Below are 20,042 nucleotides of genomic sequence, written 5' to 3'. Positions count from 1 at the left end.
CTTACTCCCTCCCTAGAGCTGGCCACCTCTTTCCAGTCTTATGACCCCCGTTCTAGTTTCTAGCCATTACTGCATTTATTCCCAGCTGTACTTTCATAGTTTACAGAGCACATCAGAGAGCACAGGCAGTGTCTGGGTCTCTAAGCCTGGGCTTCCTTGTCTGTTATAGTGATCTCCTGTTCCTTTTTCTACAAATTTCACTTTCCTTTTGGGGTTTTCAAGGCACGGTTTCTCTGTGTAGCTCTGGCTTTTCTGGAAGTCATTCTGTAGCAGGCTGGCCTCGAACTGAGAGAGATCCATTTGCCTCTGTCTTCTGCGTGCTGGGAGTAAAGAAAGATGCCTGGCTCAATTTCATTTTTCTTTATAGTAGAATAAAGCCCCATTATGGGGCCTTGAAAGGTTACTCAGTGGTTAAGAATATTGGCTGCTCTTCCAGAGGACCTGGGGTTGATTCTTAGCACCCACGTGGCAGCTCACAACATCTGACTATCTCTTCTGGCCCTTGTGGGCACTAGGCATACTCATGGTGCCTAGACACATATATAGGCAAACCCCTTCACACATGAAATAATAAAATATAAAAAACTTCACTCTGCGGGGCTGGAGAGATGGCTCAGTGGTTAAGAGCACTGACTGCTCTTCCAGAGGTCCTGAGTTCAATTCCCAGCAACCACATAGTGGCTCACAACCATCTGTGATGGGATCTGATGCCCTCTTCTGGTGTGTCTGAAGACAGCGACAGTGTACTCATATATAATAAATAAATAAATCTTAAAAACCCCTCACTATGTAGAACAGTCTGGCTTTGCTAGGATTAAAGGTATGCACTGCCATGCTTGGCCTCAATATAAAATTTAATTGAATTATTTTATTTTTAAAAATTGGCACGTGGGGTTGAACCCTGGGTGTTGTGTTAGGTAAGTGCCCTACCGTTGGGATACAGCTTTAGCGCTCCATGGTGCCTTAGAGTCAGGCTGGTAATGTGTGGAGTGCTGTGTGGATTTGACTGGGATTATGCTGAATAGATATAGGTCACATTGGCAAGAATGTACTGATAATAATTGAGACTTCTAGTTCATGCATATGAGCTTGTTTTCAGGATGCGCGCGCGCGTGCGCGTCTGTGTTGCTGGGGATCCAAAATAGGGTTCGAGGTTAGCCAAATGTTATGCCAGAGCCACACTCCCCAGCTTTCCTTTTACCACCCCACCCCCACCCCACCCCGACCCGGTTTCCAGGTTGTGTGTAGACTGCAGTATGCTCTCCTGAGTAGTCCTGGATGGTCTGGTGCCTGATGTGCTCTTTCCACCCTACCCCTTCTGCTGGCATTAGTGGGCTTCGGGGTGGATGTCTGTCCTTATAGCTTTCACTTCCCCAACATTGTTTGGTAGATTGTGTGTGTAGATTTGAAACATGTATTTAAATTTGTCCTTAAATTGTGTATGCTTTTTAATGCTATTTTAAAAGAAATGTTTAAGATTTTTCTACTTGTTTACCACTGATATGAAGAGGTGCGTTGTGGTGTGTACTGACCTTGCTAAACTCTGTGATGTGTTGTGATTGTTCTGTAGCAGCCTGAGGTTTCTGTAAATGCACATTACAGTGCTGTCTGGAGATAAGTCACTTCAGGTTTATTAATTGTATGTGAGTACACCGTCGCTGTCCTCAGACACACCGGAAGAGGGCATCGGATCCCATCACAGATGGTTGTGAGCCACCATGTGCTTGCTGGGAATTGAACTCAGGACCTCTGGAAGAGCAGTCAGTGCTCTTAACCCGAGCCATCTCTGCAGCCCCTTTTCAGTTTCTTTGGAAGCTGTATCTTCTTTCTTTTTCGTGATGTATTATACTATTTGGAACCAACAGTCCAGTTTTGGGTGACGGTTCTCAGGGTGCGACCTACCCTTGCTCCTGAGTTTAGGCTGAGTCCTCTGTCACCATGTTGTTCACTCTGGGTTTTTGAACATTTCCCCGTTAAATTAGCTTTTATTCCTTAAGATTTATTTCATTTTTATGTGTCTGTGTGTATATGTGCACATGTGTGCTAGTGTCTGAGGAGGCCAGAAGAGGGCATCAGATTCCATGGAGCTGGAGTTAGAGGCGCTTGTGAGTGGCCTGACGTGGGTGCTGGGAGCAGAACTCCCACCTTTACAGGAGGGAGCAGTCTGCACTCTATAAAGTTCGCTTTTCCTCTTAAATGTGTTTTTTTGTGCATGTGCGAGAGAACATGGGCGTGCACCTCTGTTGAGAGATAGATTTGGTTCTGTTGGTGGACGCTCTGTGTTTTGCAGACTGAGTTCCAGATAAAGTTAGTTCATGGTGTGTTGCCATTGTTTTTTGTGTTAGATTTGATTTCTTAGCATCTTCATGTTTTTTATATTCATGCCCTTAAAAGGATACTGGCATGTGGATTTCTTGTGAGGTTTTCCTATGGTCCTGGTGCCACAGGGCTATCAATCTTGTTATTTATGAACAGCCTTCCTTTTATAGTTGAGACAGGGTTTCACTCCATTGCTGCGCTGGCTAGCCTGGACTCACAGAGACCCACCTGTCTCTGTCTCCGGAGTACTGTGTGCACCACCACACCTGGCTGTCTGTTTGCCGAGTCTGTTTAGGACATATTTGCAATATTTTTTAATGGAAAAGTTTATTGTTAATTTTGTAAATAAATAGTCATTTATTTATTTATTTATTTAGAGAGAGAGAGAGAGAGAGAGAGAGTGTGTGTGTGTGTGTGTGTGTGTGTGTGTGTGTCTGTCCCATGTGTGTACCATGGTGCATGTATGACAGCTAGATCACAGATTGTAGAAGTTCTTTTCCTTCCCCCAAATTTGTCCCAGGATCAAACTCTGGTTGTCATGGTTGGCAGCAAGGGCTTTCATCTACTGTAAATCTCTCTAGCACCTGTGGGGAAGTTTGAAAGTTTGAGTTCTGTTGGGGGTAGGGGAGAGGTGTGCTGTTCTTTTTCAAATTCTTGTTCACTTAACTGGCATTCTTTACTAAACTAAGGGTTGTCTGTGGTCATCTGCCCTTTTTGGTATTTCAGGATGTACAGTGATGGGCCTTCACTTCTGTGCAGGGGCTTGTCTGTCAGGCTTAGGGGTCTGTCTAGAGAAACCTGCTAGGTTTATGAATCTTTTTAAAGAACCAGCTTTTGGTTTTGATCATTTTCTTTTTAGTCTGTTTGGTATTTCTTACCTTTTGACGTTATTTTCCTCTGTTGACTCTGTTTAAGTCTTCCTCCGTAAGTTCTAGTTGTAGAAGCTTAGAGTCATGGGTCTGTTGGAGTTAGAGTTCTCTCTGAATACCTTTAATTATATCTCATACATTTGATTTGTTACATCAGTCATTAGCTCAGAGTACCCTGTTCTTTCCCCATGTGCTATTTGGAAGTTTAGATTCCAGAGTTTTCAGGGAGTAGAGGCATTCCAGATTTTGTTGTTGTTGCTATTAATTTCTAACTTAATTTTGTTCAGAGTTTTAAATTCTTAACAACATATTCGTGTGTATTTGTTTCAACACATGGTTCTTAAGGGTGAATTTTCCATGTCATTTGAAAACTAGAGTGCTCTGCTGCCCTGGGCTCTCTGGTTAACTGTGGCTGCTCATATCTCTTGCCACGGTGACCTTCTGTGCTGAGAAGACCATTCCTGTCTCTTCCATTTGCCCGTCCCTTCTCCCTGGCCTTCTGTTGGCCCTCTGCTTGCTGCCGGGAAACTCTGCTAGGTGCTAGCTCCCTGGAGGTTTGGCTGCTTCTTGAAGAAGTAACTTTGTTGTTTTCAGACAAGGAATTCCTAAGTAGACTGGGCGTGGCTTGGTCTCACCGTGTAGCCCAGGATGACTTTGGACCTGGGCTCCTTCTTCCTTTCTCCCAGTGTTGGGCTTACAGGCATGCGTCATGACTCTCAGCAGAACTGACTCTTTTTAATTGCAAAATTTCCTTCTTTACTCTAGTAATGGTCACTCTCTTGGAGTTGGCTTTATTTAAGGAACTAACACTCTTACAGTGAATATTCATTTTTCTATCATTTTATTGTTTTTTATTGTTTTTTAAATTTATGTGTTTATATATCTTTCTCTGACATTGGATTTTTTTTTCTGGTATCTGTTTTCTTTTTATTCACCTGAAGAACTTTTGAAAATACATTTATAGGGTTGGGGATTTAGCTCAGTGGTAGAGCGCTTGCCTAGGAAGCGCAAGGCCCTGGGTTCGGTCCCCAGCTCCAAAAGAAAAAAAAAAGGAAAAAAAAAAAAGAAAATACGTTTATTTTAATATAGGTGTATTAAATTCTGTTCATCAAAAAATTAGTATTTTTCCCCATTAAAATGTTTTTTTAAATATATTTTAATTATATGCATGCGTGTATACACATCTGTGAGGGGAGGGGTATATACAGGTGAGTATAGGTGTGCAAGGAGGCGGTGGGGGTTGGGGTGTGGGTGGAGTGGAGCTGAGCTCTCCTGGGGCTGTAGTTTCCGAGACTTACTGGAGAGTGAGGTCCCCAGCAGGAGCGGTTTGTGCTCCAACTTTTTTTTTTTTTTTTTTTTTTTTTTAAATTCTTTTTTTTGAGCTGGGGACCGAACCCAGGCCTTGCGCTTCCTAGGCAAGCGCTCTACCACTGAGCCAAATCCCCAATCCCTGTGTCCAACTCTTGAGGTGGCTTGCTGCCAGCCCATTTCCTTCTCCTTGGTTGAAAACTAGGTCTCACTGTAGAGCTGGCTGGAGGGCAGCCTGCCCTTGTCTCACAGGTGCTCTGACTAAGGGCGTGTGCCACCACACCAGCTTCATTTACCCTTGAAAGGAAACATTTTAAAATATACAAAAATTCTCTCTCTCTCTCTCTCTCTCTCTCTCTCTCTCTCTCTCTCTCTCTCTCTCTGATCTGTAGGTTTTGGTGAACGATTTTCTCTTTTAGTGTGTCTTTGCAAAGTTTTCTGGTTTTCATGTGTCCCTCCCCCTTTCTGCTGGGGATGGAATCCAGGGCCTTGCCCAGACTAAGCGCTCTTATAACTGAGCCATATCCTAGCCTCTAGCTTGCATGTCTTCTGATCAGTCTATATTTAATATTATTTCTATTTTTTCTATGTAATATCTTTCTTGGACAACTTTTAAGAATTTACATTTATCATTGTTTTCAAGAATTTTATTTTGATGTGGTTTCTGTGTTTACGTTGCTGATGGTTCACTGACCTCCTTGAATTAGAGATGAATTGTTTTCATAACATTTGTAGATAACTTGGCTGTCGTTCAGAAATCTTTTATGCAGTACCTGCTGCACCCCACACTCTGGAATCTTGGTCTTGTGGGGTGGTAGACTGCTGGCTTCTGTTCTTTGGCTTTGTTCGTAGGCTCTGCAGTTCTGTGCACTCCTTTCAGCTTAGGCAGTACCATAGTACACTTGCAGGACTCCTCATTTCTGCCAGTGCCTCCTGCGCTTTGTGGGGTTTGAACTGAGGCCCTCCTGCATCTAGACAGGAGTCCACACCGAGCCACATTCGTGTGCCCAGCCTACTCCCCAACCCTCTGTGGGCGAACAGACTCTGTGGGCTTCTCATTTCACACCTTGTGTATTTGACTTTTAAATGGCACGTTTTCTGTGGTGGATGTTTGTATTTTTCTTCAAATTCTTGACTGTATTTATAACAGCTGTTTTTAAAGTGCTGTCTATTACTTACATTATTCTTTTAATCTTTGGCTCTGTTAATTGATTTTGTCCTAGTAATGGACTTGTCTGCCTGTCGCCCCTCTGTCCATCCATCATCTGTCCCTCCCTCCTTCCCTTCTGTCCTTGCTCTGACTGCTGCATAGTGTGACATCCAGACCTTGTGAGCCTGTGCACCCTTTTCTTTGGTGATTACATTTGTGTTGGTCGTGGTTACACTGCTGGCAGTTAAGGTGGTTACACTGCTGGCCTTACTGGTTTTTGAGGCTTGCCTGTTAGTGTAGTCTTTATGCTAGGATTGGCTCCCTGCTTACTCCTGGGTCTCCAGTCAGTGTGTACCTTGGCTGACTGTTGCAGCCCAGAGTGGCTTTTCTAGTTAGTCTTTGGCCTTACTGACTCTGTCCAGTGCACAGCTTGGTGCTCAGGAAGTTTCCAGAGAACCTCTACAGCATGGATTTCCTACATAATTGTCTTCTTTTTGGTTATCTACTCCAAATTCCAGAGGCTTCAACTTTAGAAACCCTTCCTCACTTGTTTGCCTTGTAGAGAACCTAGTTTTGTACTGCCAATTGGCCAAGGCCTGAGTATGGAAATTTTATTTTATTTTTTGCCTAGTTTTCTGCTTATTTAAGGTGTGGGAACAGTTCAGGTGAACCTTTATTTAATTTTAATTAATTAGTTAATTAATCCTTTGAATTAGGATGACATCCACAAAGAGTTAAGTATTAATGAACTGATTTCATTAGTACTATCTTTATGGGTGTTTTGCTTGTATACATGCCTGTGCACCATGTGTGAAGAATACCGTTGGAGGCCGAAAGAGGATGTTGTATCTGCCTAGAACTGTTTATATATATTTTTTTTCTTTTTCTTTTCTTTTCTTTTCTTTTCTTTGGAGCTGGGGACCGAACCCTGGCCTTGCGCGCAAGCGCTCTACCACTGAGCTAAATCCCCACCCCCAGAACTGTTTATATTTTAAATGTTTCATTTCTCTGTGGATGTCATCGTAGTTCAGAGGTTAGCACAGAGTAATTATTTCAGAATGTACTCTGTCTGGTCAGAGTTACAGCGCTGGCTGTAGTGGGAAAGTGGTCACCAGCAGTGTGAAACTCTGAGCATAGCTGCGAGCTGTAAACACCAGCAGTCGGCTGTACTGGCCATCGTCTGCCGCCTGTGCTGAGCAGGTCAAGTTCACCTCAGAGTCTCTCGGTCCCATGTCAGGTTCACTCAAGTCTTCATAACCGTGAGGCTTGTTCTTCACCATACCCGTGCTGCTGCCTCCGTCTGCTTGAGAGGATTGCGCGTGAGGCTGGGTGCGAAGCATGGGAGTGTTTGTGTTTCCTCACTCACAGCTTTCCCCTGGCGACTTATCCCTATCTTGTATTTTTTTCAGAGTGTGGCACTCCTAGTTAGAAGCAAACAGTAGTGTCTGGTAAGTTTAGAACTTTTGTGTAGAACCTAGACGTTACATTTTATTAACGTAATTTAACATACCAGGTTAGGTGGTGCACACATTTAATCCCAGAACTTGGGAGGCTGAAGCAGGCTGATCTCTGGGTCAGGCAGGACTACAGTAAGAGCCTATATTCCAAAATAATTATTTTAAAACCTTCTTTTAAAAGGAAGCATTTAGTTAACAGAAAACCTTGTTTGCTCAGTGTTTTAAGAACCCACATTGCTTTTCCACAGGCCTGAGTTTAGTTCCAAGCATCTTCCGTGGGTGGCCTGTAACTCCAGTTTCGTGGAGCTGATGCCCTCTCCTGGCTCTGTGAGCACTGTACTCAGTGTGCATAGATACAGATGCACATGACTGACTAGAAATGGAACTGTTAAGATTTAATGGTGTTGAAACTTCTATTGACAAACCCACTTTACTCTCATATGCAGATGGGAATCCAAGTTCAGTGGGTAAAACGCTTGCTTTACAACCATGAGGACCTTAGTTTGATCCCAGTAACTCATGTAGAAAGCCTGGGCATGACGCAGATGTCTACTCCCAGAGCTGGGGAGGCAGAGCAGTCCAGCCCAACCGGCACCATGCCAGCTTTCAGGGAAAGGTGGGGACATATGTGAGCATGCCCACACTCCTGCACATTGGCAGCACTTGGTCATGCATACATGAACCAAAGGCAGACAAACAGCCTTTTGGCATTTCAACACAGTTAATGGGGTACTAAATAGTTCTTAAGCTTAGGAATTTGTTCATATTAAGTTATAATTCATTTTATCTTAAATATTTTGTATTTTTAGTTTATTTGCACTTGTGCACATATATGCATGTGTGGCCTTCATGTGTACATTTGTGGGGACAACTTTGAGGATTCAGTTCAGTCCTTCCATATGTTGATTATGGGGGTCAAACTTGGGTCATCAGGCTTGGTGACCAGCACCTTCACCTTCTTGGCCGTCTTCTCAGTCTATATTGTTCACTTTGAATTAGTATTGGCAAAGTAAGTGATTAAAAGAAAATGATAATAAAGAGAAAAATTTCGAATCAGTAAATGTGTATGGTAGAGGTCACTTTTTTAGGCTGAAGAGATGGCTCATTGGTTAAGGATACTTTCTTGATTCCTAGCATCCATGAGGATTCACATCATCTGTAACTCCAGTTTTAGGGGATCTACTGTCCTCTTTGGGCCTCTGTAGGCACCAAGCATGCACATGATGCATAAACATACATGCGGGCAAAAACAATCAGACATAAAGTCACCTTTTTTGTACCAAATCCCTATTGTATGGACGGATCGCTAGTGTTATATTGTATTTCTCAGGCCATGATAGAATCTAGCTATCTTGTCTGAAGGAAGCATCCTTGGCCAGTGGTAGTGGTGCAGCCAGGGGAAGCTTGAGCTACGAGTGTCTGCTTGCCCAGCTGGGTTTTCAGTAAGCTAAAGTGGAGAGGAAAATAGATAGCAGTGGCATACAGGGAGTAAATAGCCTTCGGAGCGCAAGCCTTTAAACTTGGCATTCCAGAAGCCGAGGCAGGAAGATTGCTGAGAGTGAAGGTCTTCCTTAGCTGTGTTGTGAGTCCAGGTCAGCCTGGGCTACGGAAAGGGACCTGTGGTTGATAACACTTGCAGCTCTTGTGGAGGCCCCAGCATTTACATGGCTCAGGTTACTCAGCCGCCATATGTGACTCTAGCTCCGGGCATCTGATAGCTTCTGGCTTCTGAAGGTACAAGGCACGCAGAGAGTGCACAGCCAACATGCTGACCAAACACCCATACAAAGAAATAAATCATAAAATAATAGTAATAATTAGTACATTTTTGGGGTTTGCATTACAGTTTATGGGACACTAAATTATTCTGAAGTTTAGGAATTTGTGAGGAATAACATTGTAGTAGTTATATTTTATTATTATGTTTTGATAATTTTTGTTTAAATTTTATTTTTCTTGTTTTCAAGCAGAGTTAAGTTTTTGTGTGGAGGTCAGACTGGGTATGGAGACTGAAGGAGTGGGATTGAAAGTTCTGGGCTTGTGTGAGCTGCAGAAGGGCTGGGGGCCACCCCCAGCAGCTTAGCAAGGACTTGCAAAGTGCATAGCCGCTGGGCGCTGGGCGCAGCTCCTGGTCCGCAGGAGAGCTGCGGAGTATTAAATCCGAAACTAGTTCCAGGCCCTTCTTACCTTCTTCCTAGGCAAATGCTTTGCTATTAATTCCTTATTATTTCTAAACACTGAGGAACCTTACATGATATAGCTCGTTCTTTCTACCACTTACAGAGAGACATACCCCTTTCATCTGTACTTTACCAACGTAATTGGTACCAAATGGTAATTCGGGTTAGTTTAGATTCAGGATTAACCTTGTGTTCATGTTAATAGGTGTTGGAAATGTTTGCCAAGTCCTAATGACTTCTCCTTTTCAGTGTCACTTGGATTTGGAAATATAGGTCTCTCTCTCTCTCTCTCTCTCTCTCTCTCTCTCTCTCTCTCTCTCCTCCCCCCCCTCCCCCCCCTCCCCCTCCCTCCCTCCCCCGCCCCCAGTCCTCCTCCTCTCTTCATCTTTTCTTTAAACACAAGGCTCACTATGTAGCTCTGGCTGTCCTGAAATTCACTCTGTAGACCAGGCTGCCTGCCTCTGCCTCCCACGTAGGCCACTATGTGTGGCCTTTTTCCTTCTTAAAGTGCATCTCTATGTTTTAGTAAACCATTTCTCCTCTCATTATATTTGCTCAAGAAACTTGTATGTGATTCTGGGCACACAGATGTGAGATGGGTGTATTAGCCGAACATTTACTAATAACTAAGAATTCCTGAAAACCAATCAACCCTCAAAATGAAGACCAGTGCTCCCCCCAGACCAAACCATGCATTTACTTTAAAACAATTATTTGGTATGCTTATAATTTTACTACCATTAAAGATGAAAGCAATTTCCATACTAATGGGGTGGGTGTACTTTCTTACACAGAGTTAAGTCTTGGCAGAAGCATTCGAGGTGCAGGAGGTGGAGCTGATGCATCCTTATTTGACAGTCGTCAGTGTGGAGAATGCCGCTTTGCAGAAGTGTGGTACAAAGCGGCAGGAGTATATTTAGGACCATTTCATAAACTGTTGGGGATTCTGTCCTTAATCCCAGGCCAGAATTTGATTGAGCAATTCTTTATGAAATTGACAGGAGCAGGGCTGGACAGATGGTGCAGCTGTGAAGAGGGAATGCTGCTCTCCCGGAGTGCTGGGTTCCATTCCCAGCACCCTTCAGGCAGCTACTGACCGCCAACTCCAGCTCAGCGCCCCAGGGGTTCTGATTTGCTCAGCCACTGAGGGCACCTGCACTCAGCTTCCTCATACCCACACGGACACACACAGTTAGAAATAAACCAAAGCCAAACAAAAGAAACTCAAGAACTCAGATAGCAAAATTTAAACAGGGAGTGCCTTAGTTAGGATTTCTATTGCTATGGAGAGCCGCTGTGGCCACGGCAACTCTTATAGAGGGAAGTGTTTAACTGGGGCTGGCTTCCAGGTCGTGGCAAGACGCATGGAGGCACACAGGCAGACATGGCGCTGGAGAAGGAGTTCTACTTTGGGCAGCAGGAAGATAAAGAGACACCAGGCCTAGCTTGCTTAAGCATTTGAAACCTCAAAGCTCACCCCCAGGTACTTTCTTCCTCCCACAATGCCAAACCTCCTAAGATGTCACTCCAAGTATTTAGACCTGTATGTCTATGGGGGCCATTCCTGTACAAACCACCGACCGGAGGTAGCTGACGGAGCTGATGTTACTGGAAGCATTTCTTTACCCATTGTGTGCCTCTGAGAGAAAACTCTATGTGCACAGTAGGAACTGAGCTGAAGTGGTGTAGGCAGTGTTGGGCGGGGTGTAATGGTGTGTGAGTTGTACTCATGCCGTGTTAGTCAGAACCAAGGCTGTGGTGAAGCCATGAAATACAGTATGGTTAGAGTTTCTGAAAGACCTTGGGTTCTTATAACATTTATTTAAAGTGAATTTTTGAAGACTGCCTGTTTCGAGACCTTTTACTGTTGACAATTTTTTCCCTCCCCTACATGAGGTCATGTCCCACAGGTAAGAAGCTATCTTACCTGACCATCCCTCACCATCACCCTATTGTCTGAAACCTTGGAGTCCTCAGTAGAGTGGGCATTTCACCACCAGCAGCAGCAGCTTCCTAAGGGTTCTTTACTGGGGCCATCTGTTCCGCCATGGTCACTTGGTTCAAGCTCGGCCTATAGTTGTCATCAGTTGTGGGTCTTCCTTGGCTTTCCCCCACTCCTAGCCTCTCTCCCTGTGGCTCACACTCTGCAGTCCTCTTCACACACGAGGAGTTGAGCGTTTGGGCTTGCTCCTCCTGCTCTGCATTTGGTAGCTCTTCTGTCTGCTTTGGCTGAGAATTGTTCTTGAGACCATGGGAGTCTCTGTACTTTGCCTTCTTGCTCATGTGACGTCTTTCTTCATGGGTCTGGTCTTGTAGCATGCCACGGTGGAGTGGGGCCTTTTGTGAGGCCCTTCTCATTACTGCTTTTAGGTATTCAGAGAGAGTTTTCCATCTAGTGTTTCACAGGTTTTTTAGAGAGGAGAAGTATCCATGAATTATTGTTTTAGGTAATTCTTCATTGTTTTCTTTTTCTAAGAGTTTTTACTTCCACAGTGGAGCCCAAGGCACAGAGGGCAAGCACTCTGCAGTGAGCTGCAGCCTTGGGTCTGTGCTCTAAGCAGGGAGCTGTAGCCCAGCTTTAGGAGTCTGTGTTTACCTCTTAACTTCCTCGGTTCCTCTTCTTTCTTTCTTTTTTTTTTTTTTTTTTTTTAATTTATTTATTATATATTGAGCACTGTAGATACACCAGAAGAGGCATCGGATCTTTAGGAGCCACCATGTGGTTGCTGGGAATTGAACTCCATATGACCTCTTGAAGAGCAGTCAGGTGCTCTTAACCGCTTCTCTCCAGCCGGTTCCTCTTCTTTCTAATTTCATTCCCACCCTTCCCTACCTGCCCACTTTTTATTTTGTCAACTTTGTGCATGTGAGTTACTGAACTTTATCTTCCATGTATTTCACTGAGTTTTCTTTTGATTCTTTCTTTGAACATTCTGTTCCTTTTCAGTTTTAATTGGCTACACTGATCTGTAAGGTGTTTTTAGATTTATTTTGTATGTAAGAGTGTTTTGTCTGTGTATGCAATATGTGTCTTTTGGGTGCCTGCAGAATTTAGAAGAGGGTATCAGATCCCCTGGAACTGGAGTTAGCGATGGTTATCAGCCACTCTGCTGATGCTGGGAACTGAACCTTGGTCTTCTGCAAGAGCAGCCAGAGCTCTTAACCACTCAGCCATCTCTCGATTTTCTGAGAGAATCAGTGATGGATGTTCTAGATGTTTTTTTCCTCACAGTTTAGGTTTTTCCTCTAACCTTTGTTTTAGCGTTGTGTCTGGACCTTCTTCTCGGCTCATTAGTAGCCCTTGATCATAGAGGTGCTGACGGCAGAGTTGCCGATAGTTTCCAGTGTATGAGTGTTGTCTGTTACTGTGCCTGCACACATGGGGGCAGGCTGGTTTTGTTTTTGTTTTTGTTTGTTTGAGTTAGTATCTTGGGATCTTTCTCTGTAGCATGTAAGATTCCAGACTCCTTTGGGGTCTCTTCTAGGCTGTCTAGTAGCTGTCTGGTACTTCAGGGTTGACTGGGAAGGTGGCTCCTGGCTGTCACTCATCCAAGTGTACTTAGAGGTCTACTTTCATTCTGATTGCCGTGCCCTCCGTAGCAAGCACAGCCTCTGTCTTTGGAGAAGTTTCTTCTGTTCTTTCCTGGGATGCGGTAGAAGAATGTCTGAATCTCTCAGGCCCTGTCAGCAGACTTCACCCTGTTTTCTTACTGTGCCTCTCTCCTTCTCACGCCTTGCAGAGGTGCTAGTGTGCCCAGCTCCTAAGGCTGAAGGGCACTTTTGCCAATGGCTTGCATTCCACCTTTTCTGTGTCTGGGGTTGGTTACTCAGAGCCCCATCTCTCCTGAGCATCAGCTTCATGGTTTTTGAAACTCCGATACTCTTTCTTGTCTGGCCTGCTGTTGTATCTATAGTTACAGGGAGAGAGTGCTGCTTAGTGTGCTTTAAAGAGAGCAGAAGTGTGTGTGTGTGTGTGTGTGTGTGTGTGTGTGTGTGTGTGTGTGTGTGTGTGTGTTCACTCTGCCACTCGTACCTGGAGCCAATTTGTTATATTTTTTACAAATTTGTTACAATTTGTTACATTGTGCCTTTCCATTATATGCAACATTTGTGTTTCTTTCCTGGCTTTGATCTGTGAGGTGATTTAATGTGTTTACTGTATTCTCCTAATCTGCTAGAATACTAATTCTGTCACAGTAGGGAGAGGGCAAAGGCACAGTTGAGATTTTCTAGGGCACTTATGCTGGCAGTGAGAGATGCCTGTCGTCCGCCTCCCATGGCCTTGCGCATGCTAGGCAAATGCTGGACCACTCAGTTCCTTCCTTCGCTTCAGCCCAGTAGGTTTCTTAAATCAGAGTATCTTCTGGAAATTTTGTCACTGATGGTTCTGAGATGTCTGATAAGGGTTTGTGTCATTTACAAGTTGCCTTTGCCAGTGAGATGTAACTAGTTTGGGGCAGGAGATGAGCTCATTTGTTGTATGTAGGTCAGCATAGCACTTTGTAACTCCTAGAGCTGAAGCACCCTGGGGTAGAGTAGGCTTCCTGAAATCATGGAGGCACATTGTGGAGAGAGCAAGCTCATAACCTGTATTTCTTATCTCCTGCAGTGTTCAATCTGGGGTGGTAAACCCCAGTTTGTTCTTGCCAAGAACACATGTGTAGTTTTTATTCTGTTTTAGGACCACTGAATCTAGTTTTAACTCTGGGGCCATGTTGCAAATATATGATGTAAACATCTAGTGTGAAAAGCAAGCGCTCTTTGAGTACATTGTACCTAAGAAGTAAGACTAAGGATCAATACAGAGCCTCTAAACCCCATGGAGGGCGCTAGGAAGGCATTGCTCTGGGGTCTGTTGGAGTCTGGAGTTTAGCATCCTTGGGAGCTGACAGCAGTAGCCTTCTCTTCCTTCATGTCGGCTGTCCCACCCCCTCAGCTCCTCTTTCAGAAAACCTTCACAGCCACTGTTGAACACCCTTTCTCCATCGCCTCTTGCTGTTAGAATAGGGAGTTCCTTTTTAAAATTTACCCTCTGAGAAGTACACCGTCCTCCAGTGGTTGTGTGCCGACGCCTGTGGCAGTAAGTACGTAAGGTCCTTGAGATGGTGTGACCGCCCGCTCTTATGAATTGTTTGTATTGCCCCAGGAAGCCTGGAAAAGCCATGACCATTCTTAGATCAGAGAGCATGGCCATGAGCTGTAGTCATTGCTAAATTGAGCCCATGGTGCTTTCTTTGTCTGATTTTCTAATCCTCCAGGGCTAATTTTTAACATTAGCCCCATGAAGGAGCATGGCAGAGTGGAAAGAATTTGTTTCAAATTCAGTTGTGGTTTCAATGTAGCAATGTCTGGGACCTGTCGTTTGCCAGGTTTGTGGTTATGGATGACTTTTTAACTGTTAGGAGTCTTAACTTCTTGAGCTATGTGGCTGGAAGGGCTGAGGCAGGTGGGAAGAACTCAGGTGCCCAGTGTACCCAGACCCTCAGGGTGCTATGCGCTGGAGCTGTCCCACAGGAGGGAGGGCCACCTTTGCTCCTTGAATATTAAAGTCTACCTTTTTGGTTTTGTATTTTTAGAACTTAGCATAAATATATATCTAGGATAATTTGAATATCAAAATGCTTAAAGGTTTGCTCCAAAAAAATTCTTCGAGAGTAAGGGATTGAACCTGTGGCCACACATGCTCAGTGAGCATTCTGTCCCTGCACTATTCCCAGGTCTCTGCTTAGCAGGTCTGGGCCTCAGGCAACCTGTCTGTCCAGAGCTATCTGTCCAGAGATGTCTCTCCAGAGCTGCATTGTGCCACTAGGTTCAGTGCTGATTCAAGACTTTGAAAAGAAAAATTTGAGTTTTAGAGTTAGGTATTTGTCAGAAATGGGGGAAACAGGCAGCGTGATGGCTCTGCAGGTAAAAGGGCTGCTGCTAAAGGAGAACCGAGTTCAACCCCTCGTACCCATGTGGTAGAGAGAGCTGGCTCGCACATACGGCTCTCCGACTTCCCTGACACAGTACACAGTGAGTGAGTGAGAGGTTTGAAAGGTAGATAGGGGCTGGAGCTGTCTCAGTCATCAGCCCCGCTGACTTCAGAGGAACCAGCCTGCTTAGCCTCATTTCTGTCTGAGGTTTCTTCCGAGGCCTTTCTGCTTCAGTGCTCTGGGGCTGAGAGGAGGCAGAGCACTGCCAGGGCTCAGTGAGCAGAGCTGGGTGCTCCATGCTCCTGGGAGAACAGCATCCATGATAGGACAGGTGTTGCTCTTACTAGACACGGAGCCAGGATTGAAAGCACCCCTCCCTGAGTGTTGACTTTATCATGGTCATCTGTTAGGTGTCAAGGCTTACTTATCAAGGTAGACTTTTATAAAACTTAATTTTAGCTTTAGAGCAAGGGAGCTGAATGTTTTGAAGTTTCCCAGTTCCTTTGGCTGACTCACTATGGAGCCTGTGGCAGGCAGTGCAGTGTGGCGCTTATAGCTCACTGTGGCAGGGTCAGCTCTGTAAAGAGTACAGCAAGTGACAGTGGCTTCCCTCTGCCACCAAGAGCAGGCAGAGGCACAGGAACTTAGTGCAAAAGCCTGGCAGAGAACTGTCTGGAATCAGCCAGATATTTGCCTGCTGAACTGCGAGGGTCTACAGGTGAAAGTGCTCTAGTGAGTGTCCTTAGCTTTCCTGGGGACAGACTCAGCCAGTGTGCAAGTCTCTGATGTGCCCTGCTTTTCTAGCACTTGAAACATGGTCACTGTCATCATTGTGATTGATTGGTACTGTGTACTTGGTGACTACTTTCTCTCCTCTCCTCTCCTGCCCAGGGTTCTTGGTCATAGAACCATCTTCTTGCTTAAATGAGTGTTCTCCATATGTTCTCTAATTTTATCTCCTCGGACATTTAGAAATTAGTGTTAGGCTTTCTGATTAAAGCACAGAGATATTACTTATATTAGAAGAAACGTGGGGGCTTGAACAGAAAACTAGACAAGGGTGTGGGTGTGCCGGTGAGAAGAGGGAGCCGCCATGGACAGAGTCACTTCCTTGGGCTGTGAGAGCTCTGAGAGCTCACAAGCTGTCCTTGTTCAGGATTGCTTTTCTGCCTTGCCTCAGATCCCCAGGCCTTCTATAAATGGGGTATTTGCATGTACCTAAGATGCTCTTTAAGTTCCACTTGCCTGATGCAATGTAAATGCTATGTGAATGTTGGGGATCCCATGTTGCTTAAGGAAAGTATGCCAGGCATGGTGTCTCACACCTTTAGTCCCAGTACTTAGGAGGCAAGTGGGTCTTGTTTAATTGGAGACCAGCTTAGCTTACATAGTGAGTTCAAAGCCAGCTAGGGCTACATAGTGAGACTCTTGTCTTTATTACACACACACACACACACACACACACACACACACACACACACACACACGCACGCGCGCGCGCGCGCGCGCCTTGTGTCAGCTGTTTAAGCACCTGGAGTTAGTCCGAGTTGGGTTGGGACGGTTACTTTTCTGTCCTATGCTGCTCCTGTTTCAAAGAAAGAATTTGTCCATAAAGATGATGGGCTTTGTGGGAGAGGAAATGCAGGGATGGGGACACATGGGCTGTTTGATACAGGACTGTGGGTCAGCTTTGCTCTGGTCCAGTACATGGGTCCAGTGTGTAGCCGCTAAGTAAGGAGCCCCACACTCTTTGTGTTGAAGTGTCTTTGATGTTCTGCTCAGTTCATCAGACCCAAGTGTCAGGAAATCTGAGCGTAGAAGTGTGTGGAACGCACAGCAGTACACACAGCCTCTACTTGCTTGTTCAAAGTTGCATGGTTTAAGATGTGTTTAAAAAACCAAAGACCCAGGGGCTGGGGATTTAGCTCAGTGGTAGAGCGCTTACCTAGGAAGCACAAGGCCCTGGGTTCGGTCCCCAGCTCCGGAAAAAAAAAAAAAAAAAAAAAAAAACCAAAGACCTGACCACAGCAGAGGCTTGCTTAGAGGCAAGGCTCTGTGCTGCATGCTAAGTGACTTGCCTCAGCTTTGCTAGCAGTTACTTCCTGAGCAGCCTTTCAGCACGCTGTGCTGCCCTGGTGAGAACTCCCACCTCCTGAACTGGCTGCTAAGGTGGGAGAGGGAGGTGAGAGTGTGGGACTCCCTCAGAATGTCTTCTGCAAGCGGAGAACCCCTTGTTCCAAGTCCTTGGGACCGTATGTTTCAGATTGTAGATTTTCAGATTCAGACTGTTGACATATATTTTACTGGCTTGCCATGTGAAATGAACCTCAAGGCTTCCTTAGAGATAGTTTCAGTGTCAGGATTTTGTGTTAGGAACAATCAACTTGGACTTTGGTTGTTGTTGAGGCCGTCCCTCTACATAGCCCTAGATGTCCTGAGACTTGGTTACAGACTAGCCTGGCCTCAGACTCACAGGAGATACACTGTTCCTGCCTCTGAGTGCTGGGATTAAAGGCCGAGGGCCCTCACGGCTCAATAGTTATTTTAAAAATCTTGTTTCATTTATTTATAAAAATATTTAAAAGTTTTTAAATATATATGAGAGTTTTGCCTGCATGTATGAGTGTTCACCAGGTGTGTCCTATGCTCATAGCTATGAAGAAGAGGGCACTGGCTTTTCTGGGACCAGAGTTAAGAAGGGCTGGGAGCCACTGCATGGTGCTTGCTGGAAATCCACCCATGCTTGGTGCTCTTAACTGCTGGGTAGTGAATCTTTCCAGCCCCTTAATTGGTTTTAAAATAAGTATAATTTGTGAATTGAATAGGAAGTAATAATTGAGATAGTATTTAAAAATATGGGTGCCTGATAGATGGTCAGGAGAATAAACATGTTTCAACAGCACACAATGATCACCAGCTTGTTTTATCCTGGTATTTAATATGATTGGTTTGTTCCAACACCCTTGTCCCCAAACTTAGAAGGGCTGATGTGTGTCTTTGTTTGAGAGACCTTGTGGTGTGAAGTTGAATATAAATGCCTGTTTTATCAGCTTTCCCTCTCTGTGGGAACTTGCTTTTAGTGGTCTATAAGTAAAAAGAACAAGCAAAACTATTGCAAATTTCTTGTTGTTTTCCAGGCTGAACTCACAGGAATCAAATGGCGTAGGTACAATTTTGGAGGGCACGGGGACTGTGGACCCATAATTTCAGCCCCAGCCCAAGATGATCCAATCCTGTTAAGTTTCATCCGCTGTCTGCAAGCCAACCTGCTCTGTGTATGGCGTCGTGACGTCAAGCCGGATTGCAAAGAGCTCTGGATATTCTGGTGGGGAGACGAACCCAACCTGGTGGGAGTAATACATCATGAACTGCAGGGTAAGGACTTCGTTTTTCCTTTAAAATTATTCACATATTTTTTTTAACAATTGTACATTTTGGAATTCATATTTAAGAGTTGCTTAAAACAGAGATCCCAAGTATTCAGTAAACCGTATGTTTGTCAAGAGTATCCTCCTCCACCCCCTTCTGTCCCCACTTTCCCCTTTCCTTAAACTCTCTTGTTCTTCCTGAGTCATGCTGAGACTTAGAATCTTGTAAAATCACTTTAAGTCTATTTTGTGACTATTTACAGACAGAGTCACCATAAGCCTTCAGCTTGAAGCACTCCTTCTGGCCCAGCCTTGTGAAGCTGGAGTACAGGGGTTTACCACCCTGTCCCTCTGACCTCTGAAGCATCACTGTTACAGTGTGGTGTTCCCAGTGTGCAGTATCTGGGTAGGGACAAGGCTCTGGCCCTGTCTTTAGGTTAACAGTGAGTTGTGAGTAACTAGTAAGACCACTGTATGAATAGAAATTGTTTTTTCTCTTTGGACTTTGCCCACTCAACTCTTTGTTCGCAAATTGAAAATACAGAAATCTAATCCACCCCTTACTGGACAAGTCTCAAATTGACCTCAGATGCTGTTTTGGGGAAAAAATAAGTTTTAATAAAGCATCTCAGTATTTCTCTTAGTGATTCCAGAAATACTCTTTTTAACTAACTAAATTTTGACTTCAGTGTGCATCTGACACCTGGAAACTTTGAATCAATGCAACATATTTGCTAGTCTGTTTTTATATTTACCATACATTTGCAGTAGCAGAAAATAAATATTAGTAGTAGTTTCCCACTCCTCTAGCCAAGTTTCTTGTTCATATTCTACAGAATTCTCCAAGTCAGGAGCCGTTCTAGTGTTCATTCTAAGGTCTGACTGCAGGCCCTTCTGCGCTGCTGTGCTGCCCTAGGACTCGCTGAGTCCGAGCTGTGTGGAGCTGTGAGACAGGCTGCACACCTTGCTTGGCTGCCCACATCTCTGTAGGGAGTGCTGCCCTTCCCGCCTGGCTTTATAGAACGTAACCTGCTCTAGTTAATTTGTGGTTGAAATGTTGCAGGCGTTGCTGAGATGTTTTCTTAGTTTATGGTCTTATTATTTATTACGGGAAGACATAAAACAAACTCCAGTGTATTCTTGTGGGTCTGTTTTAAAGGTTCTAAATTTGCCTGAAGGATTTCCTGCCAAATTCTTGAAACTTGTTGGCAGCCCTGTTTGTTTTTTTTTTTCCCTTTCCTTCTGTTGGTGGTATCTCTTGCCACAGCAGCTAGGGGGCAGTACAGCACAGAGGACTAACGAGCTAACTTTGGGCTGCAGGTTCTTCCTGATGCGTTAGTGTTTGTTCGCTGTCTAGGTGAGGTTGCTTACTAGTGGGCTCATCAGCAGACTCTCAGAATTGGCATCCATCGCCAAACCTTGTGTAATCAGTAGGTGATGTAGAGAAAAGTAGAGCTCTACACCACCTACGTTTTG

At 44.6% G+C, this 20,042-nt stretch overlaps 1 protein-coding gene across 1 annotated transcript in view; it reads left to right on the top strand.

Moving 5' to 3' along the window:
* Med13l (mediator complex subunit 13L) overlaps positions 1-20,042 on the top strand; it is a 204,426-nt gene that overhangs the window by 20,062 nt on the left and 164,322 nt on the right. The window contains 1 exon segment of the mRNA XM_032886705.1: positions 18,336-18,573. Coding sequence (XP_032742596.1) covers positions 18,336-18,573 — 238 coding nt within the window.

Source organism: Rattus rattus, chromosome 16, assembly GCF_011064425.1.
Source record: "Rattus rattus isolate New Zealand chromosome 16, Rrattus_CSIRO_v1, whole genome shotgun sequence".
Lineage (NCBI taxonomy): Eukaryota > Metazoa > Chordata > Mammalia > Rodentia > Muridae > Rattus > Rattus rattus.
This window is presented reverse-complemented; position numbering and strand designations above follow the sequence as displayed.